Source organism: Loxodonta africana, chromosome 3 (assembly GCF_030014295.1).
Source record: "Loxodonta africana isolate mLoxAfr1 chromosome 3, mLoxAfr1.hap2, whole genome shotgun sequence".
In the NCBI taxonomy this organism is placed as follows: Eukaryota; Metazoa; Chordata; class Mammalia; order Proboscidea; family Elephantidae; genus Loxodonta; species Loxodonta africana.
The window spans coordinates 186,749,947-186,769,738 of record NC_087344.1 but is presented as its reverse complement, the minus strand read 5'-3'; the positions used below and the strand labels follow the sequence as shown (position 1 = coordinate 186,769,738).

General features: G+C 38.3%; 1 protein-coding gene across 1 annotated transcript in view; it reads left to right on the top strand.

The window, feature by feature from the left end:
* Positions 1 to 111: 111 nt before the first annotated feature.
* Positions 112 to 19,792, top strand: part of NUP210L (nucleoporin 210 like) — a 145,373-nt gene continuing 125,692 nt past the window's right edge. The window contains exons 1-5 of the mRNA XM_064282640.1: positions 112 to 1,555; positions 3,241 to 3,377; positions 10,886 to 11,017; positions 11,956 to 12,049; positions 14,254 to 14,404. Of these exons, the coding sequence (XP_064138710.1) occupies positions 1,362 to 1,555; positions 3,241 to 3,377; positions 10,886 to 11,017; positions 11,956 to 12,049; positions 14,254 to 14,404 (708 nt within the window). The 5' untranslated portion in view covers positions 112 to 1,361. The remainder of the gene's footprint in view (positions 1,556 to 3,240; positions 3,378 to 10,885; positions 11,018 to 11,955; positions 12,050 to 14,253; positions 14,405 to 19,792) is intronic.

The following is a 19,792-nucleotide window of genomic DNA, read 5'->3' as shown; positions in this document are numbered from 1 at the left end:
CTGACCTGCTTGACTTTTATTTACTAAACCAAATGTGCTTATTCCACAGGAGCTATGAGGTTTGGATTAACTCGATTTTTTTGGGTGGTAACAACACTGTTTAGTGGAGTGCACACATTTTCAAAGCAGACCAAAACTGGGTTCATAGTTAGGCTCTGAAATTCCTAGTTGTACATCCTAATATAAACAATTTAGTTTTATCACCTGTGACATAGAGATAATATGTATCATCAGGGTAACTGTGAAGATTAGAAATAATATTTGTGTGCCAGGTCACTTTACAGCTTTGGGTTGAACTATGCTTTTAGAACTATATTCTTCTAAACTATGGATTTAGGTTCAAGCAAACGACGACTGTGAGGATGGTGCAGGACCGAGTAGTGTTTTGTTCTGTCGTACACAGGGTGGCACCAATTCAATGGCACCTAACAACAATATACTCCTTAAACAACTTAATATATGATGGTGAGCACATTGTGTGTGGTTTTAATGAACTTCCTTGGTAGTCATTGAGTTAATATTCTGTTGGATATTTGGAGAAGACTAACAAGACGAGCTCTCACGGTATTTGCCTAGAGACTGGCTGTGTGTGAGTGGATAGCTTTAAAAGCTTCCTTTGAGATGCCAGGGCCTGGCATTTCCTGTTCCCTGGCCTTGAGGCCGGACATGAATCTGACTTCCTATAAAGTTAGTTTTTGTACAGGTTCCTTGACAAAGTGCAGCTGTTTAAACTAGAGTGGAAATTTTTCCCTTTGTAAGTACAGACCAATGCTGACTGGAAATTATTGCTGAGAAAAAGAAAAAAAGATTTTTTTTGGCTAGGAGCCAAACAAAGTAAGCAAAATTAAACTGGGAAAAAAAAATGTAATTTTTATACTTTTCTGCTTGTTCCTTTAAAAGATCTGCCATCCAATATTTAGGAAAGTAAACCGTTGAACAGGTAGCTGGGTGTGTCCCTTCCTATTTCTTGTTGCTTATACACGTCACATCTGTGGTTTCAGTGGCTGCCCCTCCTTGGGAAGGAAGAGGGTTGATGCTTTAGAGCTGGAAAAGATGAAAGCGTCAAAAAGGTTTTGAGAACATCCAAAAGCAAAATATTTTGAGCTCCGTAGATAAAAAATGGCATCCACGGCTTCCGGTCTAGCCATGCCTTCGTGTTTCTTTGAAAACTAAGTTCTTAATTTATTCTCCAAATTTCCATGATGTTCATTCGCTAAAGCGCTTAATTAATAAAAACTTCCCACAATTCCGAGCCTGTGGGCGGTCCGGGACCCTGCTGACGTTAGGCCTTAAGCGTTGGCTGAAACCGGGCTAAGGGCGTGGCCAGTGGTTGGGCGGGAACCTGAGAGCCAGCGGTCGCCATGACTGGCTCAGGAATGCCCAGGCCCCGAGGCTTAGGGCCGTTTTTTTGCTTACCTCAACATTATCTGTTGCTTCTGCTTTTGCTTGGGAACCTGGCCAACAAACTTAACGTTCCACAGGTGTTGCTACCCTTCGGCCGGGAGCCGGGCCGGGTACCCTTCCTGCTGGAAGCACAGCGGGGCTGCTATACTTGGTGAGGGATGGAGGAGTCATGAGGATATGCACCCCTACAACATCCAACAAGTTGAGGGTTTACTCTCTAAGCCCCACAAGGGATGCTGTGTGGTCACTTGGCGTGAAGGGGCCTATCCTGTAGGGAGGTAGTGGTCAGACTCTCCTGTCTGGCCTGTTCTTTTCATTGTGTGGGATATCCTCAGGTTGTGTATGTGTGTGTGTCCATATGAGAAATTCTCTGGACTTGAAATTAGCCTTTTCTTTGTGCATGTGTTGGGAGGGGTAGTCGCTGTAGGAGTGGTGATCAGGGCGCAGGGAAGCCTTTTAGTTGGAGGCAGCAGGTATGGATGGCTACCGAATGTGAGGGGTTTTCAATGTAAATTTAGGGTGAGGGAATTCCAAGGTATGAGGAAATTTTTTTTAGGAGTAGAGAGAGGCTTGGGGTATGAGATCTTGACTAAATAAGGTGAGATGTTCCATGTGAGGGCAGTCCGAAAATATAATAGCTAATTATTGAGCACTTTGCATGTATTAACTCATTTAATTACAGGTTTACAGAGTAAGTACTGTTATTCACATTTTACGGATGAGGGACTGAGCCACAGAGATCATAAAGTGTAAGCTTCTTGGAAGATGACAGGATTCATCTTGGATGGAGATGAGATCTACATGGAATATAAAAATTTCCCTCCTTATATGAGGATATGCACTTGAAGTGTGAGGAAACTTCCTGACTGAGAATGGACAGATATGACTTCTTGGTGTGAGAGAACCCAAAGATAGGTTGTGAAATTATCCAAGGTGTGAAGAAACCTAAATAAAATGAGCTCCAAGATGTGAGAGGGTTCACTGTAAATCAGTTGCCATGGAGTCTCTTCCAAATCACGGCGACCCCATGTGTGTCAGAGTAGAACGGTCCTCCACAGGATTTTGAAGGTTAATTTTTTAAAATAAATCACCAGGCCTTTCTTCTGAGGTGTCTCTGGGTGAACTGGAGGCTCCAACTTTTCAGTTAGTAGCTGAGTACATTATTTGTATCACCCAGGGATTCCAAGTTCACTCTTAAGTGGAGTAGATTTCCCTTTACTTTCTCCTAAGGAGGTTTATTCAGAGTGTGAAAAATTTCCCTCCCATGTTATGAGGAAGTATAAGGGAATCAGGCTTGTAAGATGACCCTGTGTGTTGTGCTTACCGACTGTGAGGATGATGCAAGGAATCTTACTAACATTTCTAACATTTGAAACTGTTCCTTTCACACAACCAAAAATTATGAGCTTTTTCCCTGTTTTTTAAAAATATTTTGATTTGGACTCACATCTCATAATTGAGGTGACTTTTCCAATTTACATGTCGGTTGCCTAGTGTCGAGGATGAGAAACCCCAAACTCTCATTATTGAAAATACAACATTAATCCTACTTTAACACAATGAGGGAAGAATGTAACATTAATCTTATTTTAAATATTGAGGGAGGAGTGTAACACTTCTGTGACTGCACAAGGGACCGTTGGGAAAAGGTTCTGATCAGTCTCTCCGACTTTAATTCTTATGTCACTAAGCAGTGTTCCAACTTTAAAGAGTCATTTAAATACATCTGGTAGTATATAACGTGGAAGTACTACAGGAATCTGTGTTCCACCAAAAGTTAACTTTAACCCACTTTTTTTTTTTTTTTTTGCAAACTCAAGTATTTTGTTCTGGCAGGCATTCCACCCATCATGATGCAGTTACTGTTGAACCTTTATATGAAAATGGCAGCTTGTGTTCCCAAAGAGCCATACTCATTGCTGAATCTACCCAACCGATACGCCTCAGCAGTATTATTCTTGCTCGAGAGATAGGTATGTTGAGGGAAAATACTATGTAAAGACTTGGTCTGGGGTAGAGTAATCTGATATCTTGTATTGATGGTTAACACAAATGGTGTTGGCTTCAAAAGTTGAGATGAATAGGGATTCCTGCAGTAAACCCAAAGAAACCAAATGCACTGCTGTTGAGTTGATTGCAACTCATGGCAACCCCATGTGTGTCAGAGTTGAACTGTGTTCCATAGGGTTTTCAGTGACTGATTTTTCAGAAGTAAATCTCCAGGTCTTTCTTTTGAGGCATCTCTGGGTAGACTTGAGCTTTCAACCCTTTGGTTAGCAGCTGAGCACGTTAACTGTTTGCACCACCTGGGACTCCTTGTTATAAATGTAAATTCTCAGGCACTACTCCAACTCACCGCAGGTTGAGCCCATTCTGACTCACAGGGACCCCTTAGGGTTTCTAAGGCCGTAAATCTCTACAGAAGCAGACTGCACGTCTTTCTCCCACAGAGCAGCTGGTGGTTTCAAACTGCCAACCTTTCAGTTAGCAGTCAGTTGCTTTAACCACCGGACCACCAGGGCTTCTTAGGCCCTACCCTAGATCTGCTATATCAGAATCTCTGGGGTAGACCAAGGAATCTGTGTTTTAACAGGCTCTCCAGGTGATTCTTATACATACTAAAGTTTGAGAAGCCTACACTAGTGTATTTTAGTCCAGAGCAACGCAAGAAATTCTGTTCGTATCCAAATAAGGCAAGGACTTTTTGTATTTCTGAGTTTCTGACACTCATTACCATACCTACAGGCCAGAAATATCAAAACAGCTTTAAATATTTTGATAAATGATAAAGGTATAATAGGTTATTAATGAGAAATTCAGGGTGCTTAATGAGAAAAAACCAAACCTGTTGCCATTGAGTCAATTCCAACTCATAGCAACTCTAGGATTTTCAAGGTCATAAAGACTGCCCCATTTTTCTTCCTTGGAGCCGCTGGTGCGTTTGAACTGCCAAGCTTTTATGTGCAGGTGAGTGCTTAACCATTGCACCACCAGGGATCCTCCTCAAGGTGCTTGGCATACCATATTTCATATAGTTGAAGGTTCCATCAATCTATAAGGCACACATACCATATTTCATATAGTTGAAGGTTCCATCCATCTATAAGGAACATAATAGTTCCACTAAAAAAAGAAAAACACTGCCAATTAAACTATGATTTTTTTTTTCACTTGGAATTTTTGTTTTATACCTACTGAAAGATCTCTTAGGCCTAATTAGCCAGTTATTCATGCCTAATAAAAAAGAAAAGATAAGCAAAATAAATTTGATAAGATACTCCTAAAATTACATTTCAGACTTTCCTAAATCACTTTTTGACAGGGCATCATCAGTGTCTGTGTTTTCCCCACAGCACCTTTCTCTATGCCATTAGGAGTGTTAGTGATGTAGCATTTCTTAAAATAACCAATTTTTTAAAAACACCTAAAAGCTATAGTTTTTGGATTCTTAAATTGGCTTTGCAATTTTATAGATCTGATCTGTAAAAACAAAAGTCTCCAGCTTTAGAGAGGTGCTAAACACACCTGAGTCACCACCTTTCCTACCTCTTCCCCTTAATTGTTTGGTTCCTAGGGGAGAAAATAATATTCTATTATTGTCCACCAGATTTTCTTCCAACCACTAATACCCATTCTGCAAGTTTTGATGCTGGCCCTTGTAATGTTCTCACATGTATAGACAGTGACAGGTAGGTGATGGCTGTTTGCCTGGCTGACAGCGATTGTAAGGTGTCATCAATTATAAGCTGTATACCAACTTCGGATTTGTTAAAATGTGAAAAAATGAGTGTCTTAAATAATAAAATGTGGTATATCTCTCATTTTAGAGGACCATGTCATGCAGGGCAGCTACAAGGGATGGAGGAGGATAATGGAGGTCAGAAAAGTATTGATTTGGTTAAATAATGTTATTTTCTATTTTTAGTAGTGACATTAATTACTCTACCGGAATTCAATCTGATATCAAAAGATGCATTCATACAAATGCTAGGAAATTTTTCAAATCTGGCTCTCAGCTTAATTTCATCTATCTAGTGGTAAATATTGCAAAGTTAAGTATCTTCAAATGGATTTTCCCAGTTTGACTACTAAAACAATTGTGCACGTAGATGATGGAAACTCCCAATGGTCAATGTTAGTCTTGGTGTCTTACCAGGTGCATTCCCATTTGAGTAGGGATGGGCACTCTGAAGGGGGTGGGGATTGAGGCATTTTGAGAGGGAAGCACATGCCTAGGAGAAATTGTGCATTCATTTGTTGGATAAATATTTATTGAGTTGCCCACTAGCCATGAGGCACCTGTAAAATTGGAAAGATTAAAGCATTCCATTGGTGTTTAGGTGCTTAGAATTTTATTTACAATGTTTTTGGTGATAGTGTAGTAAAGAAAATTAGTGGTTATGACAGAGATGATGGATAGAGGTGAGAGACTTGAGGTAGGCATGTTTCATCTGGTAAGAGTGCTAGATTGTTTATAAACTTTGTTCTGTTGGTAAAACATTGAAAGAATGTAAAAGATTATGTAGTGAAAAGTAAAATTTCCTCTAACCTCAGTTCTCCAAGAGGCAACCACTTTTCTGTATCCTTCCAGAAATCATCTATGACTCTATGAATGTGCCTTTTTGTGGTGGGAAATCTAGGCTTTTAACCTTAGGTACAGGACAGAGAGAGGAGTTTGGAGATGAGAGCATAATTTTTGGTGAAAAAGCTCACATAGAGGATGAAGAAAGGGTTTGGACAACTGGAAGATTCTGACTGGTAGAGAGATGGGGCAAGTGAGGGGGAATCAGTACTTTTGCACGTAGTAGTTTAGTAAATAGTTATGATTGATTAGCTATTGCAGTGGGGGATAATCAGGATATTTAGAAGGAATGTCAAATATTTAACTGCTTTTGGAAGCTGGGATAAATCAGGGGCAAACAGGAAATATTTGTTGTTTTTGCTCCCTCTTTTTGTCTCTGGCTCTGCATCCTGTTGGTTCTCTCAGTCAGTTCTGGCTTTATTTTCTTAGTTTTTTTCTTTCCTTTTTCATCTCCCTGTATCAGCTTTCTTCTTCTCTGTCTCATTTTGTTTATTACCTAACTCCATTGTAGATCTGAAGTAATAAACCAAACCAAAAAAAACAAATCCAGTGCTGTCGAGTCGATTCCAACTCATGGCGACCCTATAGGACAGAGTAGAACTGCCCAGTAGAGTTTCCAGGGAGCACCTGGCAGATTCGAACCGCCAACCCTTTGGTTAGCAGCCGTAGCACTTAACCACTATGCCACGAGGGTTTCCATCTGAAGTAATAGGGACCTGAAAATAAGAATTTTTAAATATTATTTCCTCTTAGTTTTAAAAGCAGATAAGTATTTGATATTTCTTCTAACCAATATAAATTTACTTGTAAATCATCCAAAGTGATTTTTTTTTTCCCCTTATGGTCAGTGACCCTGTATTGAAAAACTTTTCAGATTTTCTTTGTAGGGTCACAGCTGCATCTGTTCTGCCATTGCCCTGCATATTTCTTAATTGAAGAAAAGAATTTAATTTCACACTTAACTAACACTAGATTATCCAATTCCCCTAAATATCTAGTATATATATTATCTAAGCTTACGCTGCCTGCCTTTTTTTTCCCTTTGTCCCTACTTCCTTCCCTGCCTTCTCATCATCTTCCCTTCTTCCTTTCTTTTTCCTCTTCATTAACCTTTCTCCTGTAAACAAGAGGATGGAAGCATACAATGGTTATTTTGATTATTAGCATTTCCAGTAAAATCTGTTTTCTTTTTAATAATTTATTTTATTTTTTATTGTTGCTGTTGAGAATATACACAGCAGAACTTACACCAATTCAAGTTTCTGCATGTACAGTTCAGTGACATACGTTACATTCTTCGAGATGTACAACCATTCTCACCCTCCTTTTTGAGTTGCTCTTCCCCCATTGACATAAACTCACTGCCCCCTGAGGTTCCTATCTAACCTTTTGAGTTGCTATTGTCAGTTTGATCCCACAGATAGATCTTAAAAGAACATAATGCACAAGTCTGGTAAACTCTAGATTAAGGGAGAGTTTGAATGGATTTTTTGAATTTTATACCAGATTTTAATACATATTTTTATATCCCATATGCCCAGATTTTTAAGAATTGGTTGATTATCTTCTATTTTGATAACTGGGTTCTTCCTAGTATGATGCACGCTAGCTAAATCCTCCTATTCTTCAGTCATTAATTTAGTAGAAAAGCATTTGGGGAAGGAAACTAGAGTTTTTCTAAATTGCTAACTTTATTCATTACCCTAAAACTCTTACTTAACTGCTCCCTTTATGATCCCTGGCACTCTTCCTTAATGGTAGATTCCACCAGCTTATTCCGTGAGATTCCAGCTTCTCTTGGTTCTTATCCACGGACCCCCGTGTCTTGGTCTTCAGTTCTTTAACTTCAGGTTTTGTTCCTCAATTAAATATTAATTGAGTAGGAGATTAATTTAATTTTTAAAACTCTTCATTTAAGATAATTTTAGATTTACAGAAAAGATACAAAGATGGTACAGAGTTCCCATTTCCCCCTCACGTAGTTTCCCCTGATGTTAAGGTCTTATGTAATGATAATACAATTATTAAACTTAAGAGATTTACATCGGTACAATACTATTAACTAAACTTTGGATTTCACCATTTTTCCCAGTAATGTCCTTTTCTGCTGTAGGATTCAATCCAGAAGACCACCTTGCTAAACCAAGTTGTCGTGTCTGCTTCGTCTCCTCGGAACTTTACAGTAGTTTCTCAGTCTTTCCTTGCTTTCATGACGCTTTTAAAGAGTGTTGGTCAGATATTTTGTTGGAATGTCCCTCAGTTTGAGTTTATCTGATGTTTTCTCATGATTAGACTGGGGTTATGAATTTTAGGAAGCAAACCACAGAAATGAAGAACTCTTCTTATTTCATCATATCAGAGGATATCAGCATTTATTTATCACTGGTGATGTTAAACTTGATCACTTGGTTAACATGGTGTCTGTCAGGTTTCTCCACTGTAAAGTCAACATTTTCCCTTTTCCGTGTGCTACTCATTAGAGTACTAAGTACAGCCTTACACTGAACTTCACTTCCTGGAGGAGAAATGAAAATCATCACCCAAAACCCAAACCCCATTGCCATCGAGTCAATCCCAACTCATAGCGATCCTACAGGGCAGAGTAGAACTGCCCCTGTAGAGTTTCCAGGGAGGGGCTGGTGGATTCCAACTGCCAACCTTTTGGCTCGAAGCCAGGCTGTTAACCACTGTGCCATCAGGGCGCTGAAACCACCATGGTAATTAATAAATATTTGGGAGGCGATACTTTGAGGCTATGCAAATATTCCATTTCTCCTTAAAGCTTAGCATTAATTTTAGCATTTATCAGTGAATCTTGCCTGTAGCAGTTATTACTGTGGTATTCTAATGGTGATTTTCTATTTCCTTCATTCCTTCTACATTCATCATCTGGCATGTAAGAGATTCGTCCTTTCTCCCCCAGTTATTTATTTATTCAAACAGTATTTACATCAGTATGGACTCACGGATATTTAGTTTATTCTTTGGGTTATAATCCAATACTATAATAATTTATTTTTTTCTTCCATTTTTTTCCAGCTTTTGTCTTTGGAAGCTCTTTCAGGCTGGCTTCTGGGTCCTTTGGACTTGCCCCCATCTCTATTTATCTATTAAAAAAACTTTTTGAAAATACTTTTTTTATTTTCTGGCACTACAAGATACACCAGACTCATCATGTATTTTCCCTGCTCCAGCCCTAGACTCAGCCATTTCTTCAGGAGTCCTGGTTCTTTTTATTAGAGAATGGTGTTTAAAAACCAAGATCAGAGTGCCAGTATGCTCGTTGCTACTGGGCTGTCACTGCTTTTAGGCCCTCTCAGCAGACAGAGTTAAATATATGTACAGTTTTTTATATATACAAACATATGTATACACACATTAAAAAAAAAAACATCCTGAGTCAATTCTGACTCATAGTAACCCTAAAGAGCAGAATAGTACTGCCCCATAGGGTTTCCGGAACTGTAATCTTTACAGAAGCTGAATGCCATGTATTTCTTCCATAAAGCAGCTGGTGAGTTTGAACCACAAACATTTCAGTTAGTAGTCAAGTGCTTAACCACTTGCGCAGCCAGGGCTCCTTTGTATACACACATAAACCAAAAAACCAAACCCGTTACCATCAAGTCCTTTCTGACTCATAGCAACCCTATGGGATGGAGTAGAACTACCCCGTAGGGTTTCCAAGGAGTGGATGGTGGATTCGAACTGCCAATCTTTTGGTTAGCAGCTGAGCTCTTAACCACTGCACCACCAGAGCTCCATACACCCACATCTATGTTTATTTCTATATGCATCTGTATATACGTTAAACATGAGTTCGTACTAATAAGCTAACCTGCACTACAGGGTCATTCTAGCCTTCCTCACTTGCTAATTTGTAACTTCTTTCTCTGAAAGTAAAAAGCTTCTCACTATCTACAATATATTTACTTATTTATTCAACCCTAGTGTATAGTTTCAAGATGATTAATTCAAATTTAATACTTTTTTGTAAAAGGAAGTATAGCTTTTCCTGAAATAAGTGTATTTGATGTACTTTAGCCTTTGGCTAGGGGCATTTGTATTATCTGATTAACATTCTCCTTTGATTTTTAAAATCCCATGAAACCAGACCCATGGATAGGGACAGAGTTTGCCCCTAATGCCCCATTAGTAATTTTGGATATCATAGCGGCAGTGACTTTGCTTTTCGTTACTTGTGGGTGAAGCTAAAACTAAAAATGTATAAATAGTACAGCGGAATGGGGCAGTTATGTAGACAGTTCTCTAATCTGTGGTAAATGTGGTAGGAGGGAGTGTTTTCAAAGATAGTACTACAAAATAATTTTTATTTCATTCTCATTTCATCCTGTACTATTTTAAGTAGAGTTTCTGAATTTCATTGTGGGTATGTTAACCGGTACTCTGGCCTAATACAGTGATTCCCAGGCTCTTTAATCTTGGGGTTCAGAAAAAAAAGTTGAAAATGAGAGAGACAAGTTGATGGTCACTTTTTTACTTTTTTAACACTATCATTTCACAATAGAAAAACATTTGAACACGAGAAAGTTGGACATGATGTAAGAATAAAGTATAGCCCTCGAAAGTGAATCCGTTTAATTTTACTACCTATTCACTTTTACTCTTATTTTTATCATTTTTCCATGACAAGTGAAAATATCACAGATTAGTGTTTAGGAATCATTGATCTAGTATCTTTTGTAAACAGAAAGCCTTATGCTTTATGCTGTTTTCTTCTATAGGTAAAAGCAGTCCTTAGGTCTTCTTTCACAGGTAAAAGCAGCTGTTGCAAGCCTTTCTTTTTCATAATCTTTAGAATCCACTTCTGAATATTTGAGATATTTAATAGATTCACGACCTGTTGAATTAAATTCTCAGTTTTTGGGTTCATCCTAGTGACCGACCACGAACTGCGCTGTGACGTTAAGGTCGATGTGATACATAGCATTGAAATTGTATCTCGAACCCGGGAGCTCTATGTAGATGATTCTCCTCTGGAACTGATGGTGAGGGCATTGGATGCTGAAGGTAATGAACTTCAGAAGATTCAACAAAATTACCTAAAATGAAATAATACGTCCTTTGTGTTTTTTTTTTTTTGTGTGTTTAACGCTTGATAACAGGAATTTGAGAGAGAAAAGTAGGTTGGAAATAATTTTTCTTTTCTCATACGGAGCTCAAGTAGATGAGGAATTAATAATTCTGAGAACAGTTCAACATGTAGCTACATGCTTTCATAAAATTTTTCCTGCAATAGCATTGGTCATTTTAGAGCTTTTCATAAATATCCAAGTCCTGCCACTGAGCTTCTGCTCATGGTCCCTGGATCAACAACTCAGAATATTTCTTTTTTAAAATTTATTACTAGCTCTCTTTTGATCTGTCCCCTTGAAATAGGCCTGAAGAATTAAATGTAAACCTCTGAGAAAATTTTATAATTTTGAGTTAATGTTTCTTGAGACTGATTGTATCTTGCTTTTACTATACTGTATTAATGATGCAACATGGTATTAAAAACATTTAAATTTACTGCCTCTTTGTAAACTATTTAGTAAAGAGTAATTTTTTTAATCTGAAAAATAAGCATATTAGAAATATTCTGGAATCCAGTGTTTATAAAAATTTATGTTAAAGGGACCAGGATTAAAGATGCCTGTCAACCATACGGTAGTCTATAAGGTGGCCTTTATGTAGAAAGAAACAGAGTGTGGCATAATGTTTGTCAATCAAAAGTTAATCAGCTTGAGTCTTTTTTACTTCCAGAATGTTTGTGCAGTAACAGCACTTACAGTCTTTGTGTAGAGATCTCCCTGGAGTAACTTTTAATTCATTAATGATAATGCTTTTAATTGCTATGAAAGAGGCCTAAGGATAATTTTTTAGTTAGGTTTCCCTGTCTTGTTAAAGATAGCTGAATATTTCTGAATATGTAATTCTTTCTTGTCTGCTTTTGGCTTGCTCTACAGGAAATACTTTTAGTAGCTTGGCAGGAATGATGTTTGAGTGGAGCAGTGCCCAGGATAACGAGTCAGCAAGAGGAGAACTGTCTAATAAAATTAGGTAACCTTGAAACCAAACATAAACCATCTGACTTTGAGGGAGACATCTGCCATTGATTGGCACGCTGAACAGCAGTGTTTTTTGTTTTTTTTTTAAATAATTTTTGTTGTGCTTTAAGTGAAAGTTTACAAATCAAGCCAGTCTCTCACACAAAAACCCATATACACCTTGCTACACACTCCCAATTACTCTCCCCCTAATGAGACAGCCTGCTCTCTCCCTCCACTCTCTCTTTTTGTGTCCATTTCGTCAGCTTCTAACCACCTCCACCCTCTCATCTCCCCTCCAGGCAGGAGATGCCAACATAGTCTCAAATGTCCACCTGATCCAAGAAGCTCACTCCTCACCAGCATCCCTCTCCAACCCATTGTCCAGTCCAATCCATGTCTGAAGAGTTGGCTTCGGGAATGGTTCCTGTCCTGGGCCAACAGAAGGTCTGGGGGCCATGACCACCGCAGTCCTTCCAGTCTCAGTAAGACCATTAAGTCTGGTCTTATGGGAATTTGGGGTCTGCATCCCACTGCTCTCCTGCTCCCTCAGGGGTTCTCTGTTGTGTTCCCTGTCAGGGCAGTCCTTGGTTGTAGCTGGGCACCGTCTAGTTCTTCTGGTCTCAGGCTGATGTAGTCTCTGGTTCATGTGGCCCTTTCAACAGCAGCCATTTTTGTGGGCTTTGCTGACCGGACTTTTTTGAAATAGATAAATTCACTGGGGGAAATGTCTACGATAGAATGACATACGGTATGGATGTAGGTATCTTTATGACAGCCTACCTTGAGCCACTGTAGAGGAGTTCATGAGCTCAGGACTACACAGTTATTTGAGCCAGGTGCATATTCTGGCAGTTTTGTGGCTCATGGCATCTGCACATGCTGAAACAGAGTGAGTGGGATATTAGCATGAAATTTTGTCTTTAGTATTAAGAAATAACTCTCAATCCAAGTTTTAGTCTCACAACAGTTCTAACCAGAGGCACATTGCTTTTTCTTACGGCTCTTATGGAAAAAAGAAATTTTAAAATGTTTTACACTCTGTGGGCATTGAACAGACTATGTTTAAAATCTTTTGGGCTACATATACCCCAAAAGACTTGAAAGCAGGGACTCAAACAGGTACTTGTACACCAACGTTCATTACAGCACTATTCACAAAAGCCAAAAGATGGAAACAATCCAAATTGTTTTGGATAATGGATAAACGAAATGTGGTGGCCACATACAATGCAATAATATTCAGCCATAAAGAAAAATGAAGGTTTGATGCATGCTATGACACAGATGAACCTTGAAAACGTTACGCTGAGTGAAATAAGTCAGACACACAAGGACAAATATTGTATGATTCCACTTATATGAAATATCTAGAATAGGCAAATGTACAGAGACCAAAGTTTATTAGTGGTTGCCAAGAGCAGGTGGGAGAGGAAGGGGTAATTATCGATTTCTATTAAGAGTGATGAAAAAATTTGGAAATGCATAGCGGTGATAGATAATGCAACATGGCGAACCTAATTAATATCACTGAGTTGTACATGTAAAAATGGCTGAGGTGGCAAATGTTTTGTTATGTATATTTAAGTGGATAATTTCTTTTGTAAGGATCAGCACAAAGCTGGTTCCTTGGAGGCAGAGGTTAAAGATGTCCCAAATGTCCAACTTTTCCAAGCTGCTGTTCCACTCCATCACCTCTGATGTCAGCTATTCCCTCTCGCCTCAGCGCTCTCTGTCCTGTCTTTGGGTTCCCTAATTTCTTGCAACATCCCACAGTACTCACAGACCATATAAAGGAAATGGCTTACGAGGTTTTGGAGGCTGGCCAGTCCCAAATACGTGGGTCAGGTGTAGACTTCTCCTTGGTCTTCTGTCTCTGTCCAAAGACACTCAGCTTTCTCGCTCTGTGGGTGGGGAAGTCCACTGCACTGTCTCCTGTGGGTCTTTCCTTCTTTAGTGGTGGTGGGCTCTTTGCTCTGGAATTGATTGGCTCTTTTAAGGCAAAACTGACCAGTCTCCTCGGTAGGCAGCAATTACCCTATCACACAATCACCTGGGTGGGAGTTACAAGCCCATGGCTATAAAAAGGCCATACACAAAAGTAATTAATGCACCACATATTTTACCACATTTAAAAAAAAAAAAAAACCTCTTAGGGCCTTTTCGAAGAAGATTATTTGATTCTGCTAGGAAAAAAAACTTACTTTATTTCTTTAGGATTCTGAAATATTCTGAAGCAGAATATTCTCCCCCAGAGTATATAGCCGAGATGGAAAAAGAAGAGAAACAAGGAGATATGATTTTGGTGTCTGGTATTAGGACTGGTGCCGCTGTTGTAAAAGTTCGAATTTATGAGTCATTCTATAAGGTAATAAGTTTCCGCTATAAACTTTTATCTAATAGTCTTGTCTATGGAAAATGTAGTTTCTTATGTATCTATAGTAGAAGCCCTCTAACCTGACATAATTTGGGCCAGTAATTAGTCGTTTAACTGAAAAAGTCATTTGAAGTGGGTAAGCATAAAAAAATACTTCTTTAAACATTTTATTACCTAATTACAAATACAGCTGGCATTTTCTCTTAAAACATGTGACTGTGCATTTTATTTACCAATCCTTTGATGTAGGCCAAAAGTCCTTGTTTGACCAGGAACTCTCTGATAGAAATCTACATACTCTTTCTTGCAGAAACTGCTGTTTCTAGTTCCACTTTGTTTTACAGTCAAGTGAAAATTTAGACATGTATGAGGCAGTCTGAGTGCACGATGTCCTTTTTAAAGGATTTTTTTCCCCAATTTTTTACATATCTCACCTACACCTAATTCCATAGCACATTTTAGCACCTTGCCTTTAACTTATTTCTAAAACATCTAAATTTTTGTAGAAACTACAGTTCTCTTTCTTTTCATAGTGGCGATGAATGTTTTAATGTAATTATAAATACAAGTACACCTCGCATAATTAGGTTTAGGGGAAGCAAATATCTTTTGGTAACCATTTAACTCAAGTAGGGGCAATGGAAGTGTGTGGACATCCTAGAGAGCAACCTACTGACGTCATGTTGGGTAAGCCTTCACAAGAATCAGTACGTTTCACAGGGAAAGGAGAGCAGCTTCTTCTGGCAAGTCAGTTAATTGGAAGTTGGTTAGAAGAATTTCTGTGCCATATAGTCAAGTCTTACCTCTTCTCATTGCACCATATTTGCCTTATTTGCCTACGGCTTCTTCAGAAGGCTTTTCATTTTTTTATTCTTAGTCTGAGTGACTCAGAAAGTTAACATAGCATTAAGATTCATGGTCACTTTTTAAGACTAACTGAAATTATGACTTGTGGTTGGGAGAGCAATTTTTTCATCTTTTTTTTTTTTTATTGGGCTTTAGGTGAAAGTTTACAGCTCAAGTTAATTCTTAAACAAAAATTTATGCACATATTGTTGTGTGACCCTAGTTGCAATCACTATAATGTGACACCATACTCCCCTCTTCCACCCCAGGTTTCCCGTGTCCATTCAGCCAGCTCCTATCCCTTTCTGCCTTCTCATCCTGCCTCCTGAACAGGAGCTACCCATTTAGTCTCATGTTTTTTTTTCTATTTTTTTTTTTAATTGAGCTAAGAAGCTTACTTTTCACAAGTACCATTTTGTGTCTTATAGTCCAGTCTAATCTTTTTCTGAAGAGTTGGCTTGGGGCATGATTTTAGTTCAGGGTTAACAGAGAGTCTGGGGGGCCACATCTTCGGGGGTTCCCCTAGTCTCAGTCAGACCATTAAGCCTGGCCTTTTTATGTGATTTTGGGTTCTGCTCCGTACTTTTCCCACTCCATCCAGGATTCTCTGTTGTGCTCCCTGGCAGGGTGGTCATTGGTGGTAGCTGGGCACCATCTAGTTCTTCTGATCTCAGGCCGATACAGTCTCTGGTTTATGTGGCCCTTTCTGTCTCTTGGGTTCATATTTTCCTTGTGTCTTTGGTGTTCTTCATTCTCCTTTGCTCCAGGTGGGTTAGGACCAATTGATACATCTTAGACAGCCACGCGTTAGCTTTTAAGACCCCAGATGCCATTCACCGAAGTGGGATGCAGAACATTTTCTTAATAAATTTTGTTATGACAGTTGACATAGATGTCCCCTAAAACCATGGTCCCCAGACCCCTGCACCTGCGTTCAGGAAACTTCTTAGCTTTTAGTTTAGTCTAGTTGTGCTGACTTCCCCTGTATTGTGTGTTGTCCTTCCCTTCACCTAAGATAATTCTTGTCTACGATCTAGTTAGTGAATTCCCCTTTTACTCCCTCTCCCCTTGTAACCATCAAAGAATGTTTTCTTCTGTGTTTCAGCCTTTTTTTAAGTTCTTATAATAGTGGTCTCGTGCAATATTTGTGCTTTTGCAACTGACTGATTTCACTCAGCATAATGCCTTCCAGATTCATCCATGTTGTGAGATGTTTCCCAGATTCATGATTGTTCTTTATCATTACTTAGTTTTCCATTGTGTGTATATACCATAATTTGTTTATCCATTCATCTGTTGATGGGCAACTAGGTTGTTTCCATGTTTTTGATATTGTGAACAGTGCTGCAGTGAACATAGGTGTGCATGTATCTATTCATATGATGGCTCTTATTTCTCTAGGTTATATTCCAAAGACTGGAATTGCAGGATTGTATGGTAGTTCTATTTCTAGTTTTTTAATGAAGCTAGATCAATTTCCAAAGTGGTTGTACCATTTTACATTCCCACCAGCAGTGTTATAAATATTCCAGTCTCTCCACAACCTCTCTGACATTTATTATTTTGTGTTTTTTGGATTAATGCTAGCCTTGTTGGGGTGAGGTGGTGTCTCACTGTAGTGTTGATTTGCATTTCTCTAATGGCTAATGATCATGAGCATGTATCTGTTAGCCACCTGAATGCCTTTTTTGGTGAAGTGCCTGTTCATTTCCTTTGCCCATTTTTTAAGTAATTAATTTTAATCTTTTTGTTGTTGGGGTTTTGCAGTCTCTTGTAGATTTTAGAGATTAGACCCTGATCGGATATGTTGTAGTTAAAATTTTTTTCCTGGTCTGTAGGTTGTCTTTTTACTCTTTTAGTGAAGTCTTTTGATGAGCATAAGTGTTTGATTTTTAAGAGCTCCCAGTTATCTTGTTTCTCTTCCGGTGTTCGTGCTTTGGTATTTATGGTTAGTATTTTGTTTATATCATGTATTAGGGCTCCTGGCATTGTCCCTATTTTTTCTTCTGTGATCTTTGTTGTTTTAGATTTTATATTTAGGTCTGTGACCTATTTTGAGTTAGTTTTTGTATATGGTGTGAGGTATGGGTCTTGTTTCATTTTTTTGCACATGGATATCCAGTTATGCCAGTACCATTTGTTAAAGAGACTGTCTTTTACCCATTTAACAGATTTTGGGGCCTTTGTCAAATATCAGCTGCTCCTAGGTGGATGAGTTTACATCTGGATTCTCAATTCTGTTCCATTGATCTATGTATCTGTTATGGTACCAGTACCAGGTGTTTTGACTACAGTGGCAGTATGATGGTTTCTAAAATCAGGCAGTGTGAGCCCTCCCACTTTGTTCTTCTTCAGTAATGCTTTACTTATCCGTGGCCTCTTCTCTTTTCATATGAAGTTGGTGATTTGTTTCTCCATCTCATTACAAAATGTTGGAATTTGGATTGGGATTGCATTGTATCTGTAGGTCTCATTGGGTAGAATTGATATTTTCACCATGTCGCGTCTTCCTACCCATTAGCAAGGAATGTTTTTCCACTTATGTAGGTCTCTTTTGGTTTCTTGCAGTAGTGTCTTATAGCTTTCTTCGTATAGGTCTTTTACATCTCTGATGAGATTTATTCGTAAGTATTTTATCTTCTTGGGGACTGTTGTAAATGGTATTGCTTTGGTGATTTCCTCTTCAAAGTTCTCTTTGCTGCTGCAGAGGAATCCAGCAGATGTTTGTGTGTTTATCTTGTATCCTGTTACTTTACTGAAGTCTTCTATTAGTTCCAGTGGTTTCTTTTTTTTTTTGATTCTTTGGGGTTTTCTGTGTATAAGATCATATTATCTGCAAATAGAGTTATTTTTTACTTCTTCCTTACCAATTTGCATGCCCTTTATTTCTTTCTCTAGCCTAATTAGTCTGGCTAGGACGTCCAGCACAATGTTGAATAAGAATGGTGAAAAAGGCCATCCTTGTCTGGTTCCCATTCTCAAGGGGAATGCTTTCAGAGTCTCTCCATTTAGGATGATGTTGGCTGTAGGCTTTGTATAAATGCCTTTTATTATGTTTAGGAATTTCCCCTCTATTCCTATTTTGCTGAGAATTTTTATCATGAATGGGTGTTGGACTTTGTCAAATGTCTTTTCTGCATCAATTGATAAGATCATGTGATTCTTGTGTTTTGTTTTATTTATATGATGGATTACATTGATTGTTTTACTAATGTCGAACCATTCTTGCATACCTGGTATGAATCCCACTTGGTCATGGTGAATTATTTTTTTGATACATTGTTGAATTCCGTTGGCTAGAATTTTATTGAGGATTTTTTCTTCTGTGTTCATGATGGATATTGATCTGTAATTTTCTTTTTTGTGGTGTCTCTACGTGGTTTGGTATCAGGTTATGCTGGGTTCATAGAATGAGTTTGGGAGTATTCCATCCTTTTCTGTGCTCTGAAATACCGTTAGTGGTACTGGTGTTAACTCTTCTCTGAAGGTTTGGTAGAAATTCCCAGTGAAGCTGTCTGGGCCAGGACTTTTTTTTGTTGGGAGTTTTTTAGTTATCACTTCAATCTCTTCTTTTGTCATAGGTTTATTAGTTTTTCTACCTCAGTTTGTGTTAGTTTAAGTAGGTAGTGTGTTTCTAGAAATTTGTCCATTTTCTCTAGGTTTTCATATTTGTTAGAGTACAGTTTTTCATAGTATTCTGTTAATTATGATTCTTTCAATTTCAGTTGAGTCTCTTGTGATATTGCCCATCCCATTTTGTATTTGGGTTATTTGCTTCCTCTCCTGTTTTTCTTTTGTCAGTTTGGCCAGTGGTTTATCTATTTTATTGATCTTTTCAAAGAACCAACTTTTGGTCTTGTTAACCCTTTCAGTTGTTTTTCTATTCTCTATTTCATTTATTTCTGCTTTAATTTTTATTATTTTCTTCCTTTCGGTGCCTATGGGCTTCTTTTGCTGCTCTCTTTCTATTTGTTCGAGTTGTAGGGTTAATGTTTTGATTTTGGCCCTTTCTTCTTTTTGGATTGTGCATTTATTGCTATAAATTGACCTCTGAGTACTACTTTTGCTGTGTCCCAAAGGTTCTGGTAGGATGTGTTGTCATTCTCATTTGATTCTGTGAATTTCTTTATTCCATCGTTAATGTCTTGTGTAATCCAGTCTTTTTTGAGCATGGTATTGTTCAGTTTCCAAGTATTTAATTTCTTTTCCCTGCTTTTCCTGTTATAGATTTCCACTTTTATGGCCTTATGGTCAGAGAAGATGCTTTTTAATTAAGGCATGCTTTATGGCCTATTTAATATGTGGTCTGCTCTGGAGACTGTTCCATGTGTGTTGGAAAAGAAAGTATACTTGGCTACTGTTGGGTGGAGTGTTCTGTATATGTCTATGAGATCAATTTGGTTGACTATGGCATTTAGATCTTCTGTGTCTTTATAGAGCTTCTTTTTGGATGTTCTGTCCTTCACCAAAAGTGGTGTGTTGAAGTCTCCTACTATTTACGTTTTTCCTGTTTTTTATTTCGATGTGTAGGAT